Source organism: Sinocyclocheilus anshuiensis, unplaced genomic scaffold (assembly GCF_001515605.1).
Source record: "Sinocyclocheilus anshuiensis isolate Anshui unplaced genomic scaffold, SAMN03320099.WGS_v1.1 scaffold432, whole genome shotgun sequence".
Taxonomy (NCBI): Eukaryota; Metazoa; Chordata; class Actinopteri; order Cypriniformes; family Cyprinidae; genus Sinocyclocheilus; species Sinocyclocheilus anshuiensis.
The window spans coordinates 868,049-871,925 of record NW_015557124.1 but is presented as its reverse complement, the minus strand read 5'-3'; the positions used below and the strand labels follow the sequence as shown (position 1 = coordinate 871,925).

Here is a 3,877-nt window from a genome sequence, read left to right as displayed (position 1 = left end):
GGGGTAAATTTTTTTTTTTTTTTTTTTAATCAAAAAGACAACAGCTATTTAAAATTTTAAAAATAATTTAGACTTGGTAAGAGGAAGAGACTTATTTCATATATCAATCAATCAATCAACCTTACCAACCCCAAACCTTTGAATGGTTGTGTATATTAATATGTGAAGTTGAGATGTTGCATCCATAAACAGCTATGCCACTGTCTTTAAAAACAGCCTTTTAATAAGTTCTTCTTTGTCTTGACTTGTTTGGAACAAGTACACTGACAAGCTATCAATGCAACACATACATTTAGCGTGATTAATTATTTTTAACAAATGCTGCAAGACTTAGGAAAAAACTATGAGACACAATGAAATGCCCAAGGACATCAGTTTGCATGTTACATTAGAGTTTCTTAAACAGCATTTAAGACAGGTATATATGGAATAAAAAGCAATAAAAGGATTTGGATGGATTGACAGGCCTGTGGTTTTACAGCAGTTCATCCCTTCAGTTCATCTCAGTTCTCATGTGAACACGCCATGATGTCTGTCACTCCGTCTGCCAGCCTTTGACAATAATCCAGACGGCTTGGCAGAAAACCTGTCCGCTTTCCAGTCCTCCACAAGTGATAATATCAGCAGATGGTGCAATATAAGATGTGTTTCATTTTCTTTCCAAGCGGCCTCATCATGTAAATGACCCGTACTGTGTGAAGAGAGGTTTTTTTAGAGCACCTAAAAGACAGATTAACACAAATGATAAGACTTGGTGGAGCTGAAAAACGTGATTTTTAATTTTTTTTTAAATATATATATTTGTCAGATCTGGTCTCCACGGAGTACACCGGTCTCATTATTGGCTAATTACTGCTTAAAAACCACACGGATTGCATTTATAGGAGCACATTTTTGCGATGCCGCAACCTGGGAGCATTCAACAAGTTTCATTTATTTTTACACAAAGCACCACCTGAAATATTAATTAGGCACAAACAATTACCTCTTGCTAAAGTGCTTATTAGGAGATTAGATCTCAATAGAGTTGGTTGCATGCATAATGCTGCAACATGTGTTTATACTGACTCACAGGGTTCAGATAAAGAGGCAGAAATTTAGCAAAGGCAAACATGGTATATGCAATTAATATCAAAAAGATAATTGTGACTATAATTTCTTGCTTTAAAATTCATCACATTCACATTTATCACTTTATTTCATTTTAGGCAGAAACTGGTTGTTTGAATTTATAATATTCAATAAATTCAACTAAATTCATTTGACTATATTTCTCATTAAACTTTATTATGGTTACTTTTGTAATTTTTTTTTTTTTTTAGGCAGAAACTGGTTGCATATTGTTTGGATTTATAATGTTCATAAATAATCAATACTATTCATATACATGTATTAAAATAAATGAATTTTGACTACAGTTTCCAATTTTAAACCACTACAGTTACCTTTTTATATACATTTAAATAAATGAATTTTTACTATAATTTCTTATTTTAAACTTCATCACAGTTACCTTTTTAATTTTATTTTGCAAAGAAACTGGTTGAATAGTGTTTGGAATTATAATGTTCAATAAATTCAAATAAATGTATAGTAAATAAATAAGTTTGACTGTAATTTTTCATGTTAAACTTCATCACAGTTACCTTTGTATTGTTTATTTATTTAGAAAGCGGTTGCTTGAATTTACAATATTCAATTAATTCAAATAAATGTATTTACATTTACATTTAAATAAATGTAAATAAATTTAAAGATTGAGAATCTCATTGTTAGAATGATGATCCATTAATAATCTAATTTGCAAAATGATTTATTTACTAAATTTGCATACTTATTTATTCCATATTTATTGCCTTTTTGCAACTACTTAAAAGAATATAATATGCTAAAGTGTGTTTTATTTTTTATTTTATTTACATTTTATTGAACCATAAAAACACTTGAGATTAAAAAAAAATAAATAAATGATAATAAAAATAAATAAATAAATAAAAAGTGTGTTTTATTTTTTTATTTTATTTACATTTTATTTAATTAACGGAAAATGCTTGAGAAAATGCTTGAGATAAAAATAACAAATAAATAAATAAATAAAATATTTCTTTCTTGTCTTTTCATGGATAAGCAGCGCAATTAAGAAAAATTTGTTTTATTTTTTATTTTATTTACATTTTATTGAACCATAAAAACACTTGAGATTAAAAAAAAATAAATAAATGATAATAAAAATAAATAAATAAATAAAAAGTGTGTTTTATTTTTTTATTTTATTTACATTTTATTTAATTAACGGAAAATGCTTGGGAAAATGCTTGAGAAAATGCTTGAGATAAAAATAAAAAATAAATAAATAAATAAAATATTTCTTTCTTGTCTTTTCATGGATAAGCAGCGCAATTAAGCAAAATTTTAAAATAAATAACTTTTTTTTTATTATTATATCAGATTACCCCTTAATGCCCTTTTTTTTTAGATAATCTGCATGTACCATAACTATCTGTTTTATAATACATGCTAACTTATTAAAAATGTTTCTGATTTCCTTAACTGAAACTTTAACACTTTTATTAGCTGCCTTGCAAGCACAACATTTTTTTCAAGAAATGCAGATCTAGTAATGTTTGCACCTTTTCAACCAAGGTGATTTTCACACTATAGGTGAAAGTGCAGCGTGCAGCCTGACATTATTCTTGTGTTGTACAGCGCAGGGCGACGCAAAAACGCTGACGTCTGATGCATGCGGTGCAAGTGAATATTGCAAATGAAGTCATTCTGCACACAATGCAGATCTAGTAATGGTTGCACCTTTTCAACCAAGGTGATTTTCACACTATAGGTGAAAGTGCAGCGTGCAGCCTAACATTATTCTTGTGTTGTACAGCGCAGGGCGACGCAAAAACGCTGACGTCTGATGCACGCGGTGCAAGTGAATATTGCAAATGAAGTCATTCTGCACACAATGTAGAGCTGCAGGGCATGTTGATGTGAATGTGAGAGGTGCCGATCCTGCTGAAGTCGCTCTTGATGGGGTCATGCTCGAGTCAACAACAGCAACACTTCGTCATGTGACCATTACAAATGCAGCAAAATATTAAGGTTTTATTATAATTGGCCGGAGAAAATGCTTTTCGGGGCACATAAATGTTTTTGCATGAATGTGTTTGCATAAATTACCATTTTTGTTTAATTTATTACATTTTTGTACATAAATGCATTCGCATTTGCGAGTCCCTCGACTTCGCTTTTTAAGATTTGTAATCAAATATAGATTATATCAAATCACAGATTGAAAAAAGTTAATCATTTATGTGTTTGTTGAACCCCGACTGTGAAAGCCTGCGAATAAATTATTCCCACCAAATGTTTGCCTGTTGATTTCCAGATATTTCCCTGAAGTTGTAAAAGACGGTCTCACGAACCAGCTCAATAACCCAGAGGTGGAAGTGGACATCACAAGACCAGACACCTTCATCAGACAGCAGATCATGACCCTGCGAGTGATGACCAACAAGCTGCGAAACGCCTACAACGGCAAAGACGTCTACTTCCAGGACTCCAGTGAGTCGCTTCCTTTTGAAAGAAAGGCCTAAAAGTTTCAACAATATCAGTAAAAACTTTCCATCATATACAGTTTTTTTCACAATCTAAGACAAAGCATATATTAATACTAATATACTAACATACTAAAAGCAAATACTAATATAATAATATAATTTAATTTTACCTTGAAGTAACTCTAATGGGGACCGACTAATATTTATTCTAGAAATCAATTTAACAAACATTAAATAAATACAAATAAATATTTAATGATTTAAAAATAAAGACTAAAAATTATTTTATATATACAATTTAGATTGATTGCATATATAAT

General features: G+C 30.1%; 1 protein-coding gene across 1 annotated transcript in view; it reads left to right on the top strand.

The window, feature by feature from the left end:
• The window catches only part of LOC107677841 (glypican-6-like), a 249,169-nt gene that overhangs the window by 242,076 nt on the left and 3,216 nt on the right, over positions 1-3,877 (top strand). Inside the window, exon 13 of the mRNA XM_016472890.1 lies at positions 3,386-3,561. Coding sequence (XP_016328376.1) covers positions 3,386-3,561 — 176 coding nt within the window. The remainder of the gene's footprint in view (positions 1-3,385; positions 3,562-3,877) is intronic.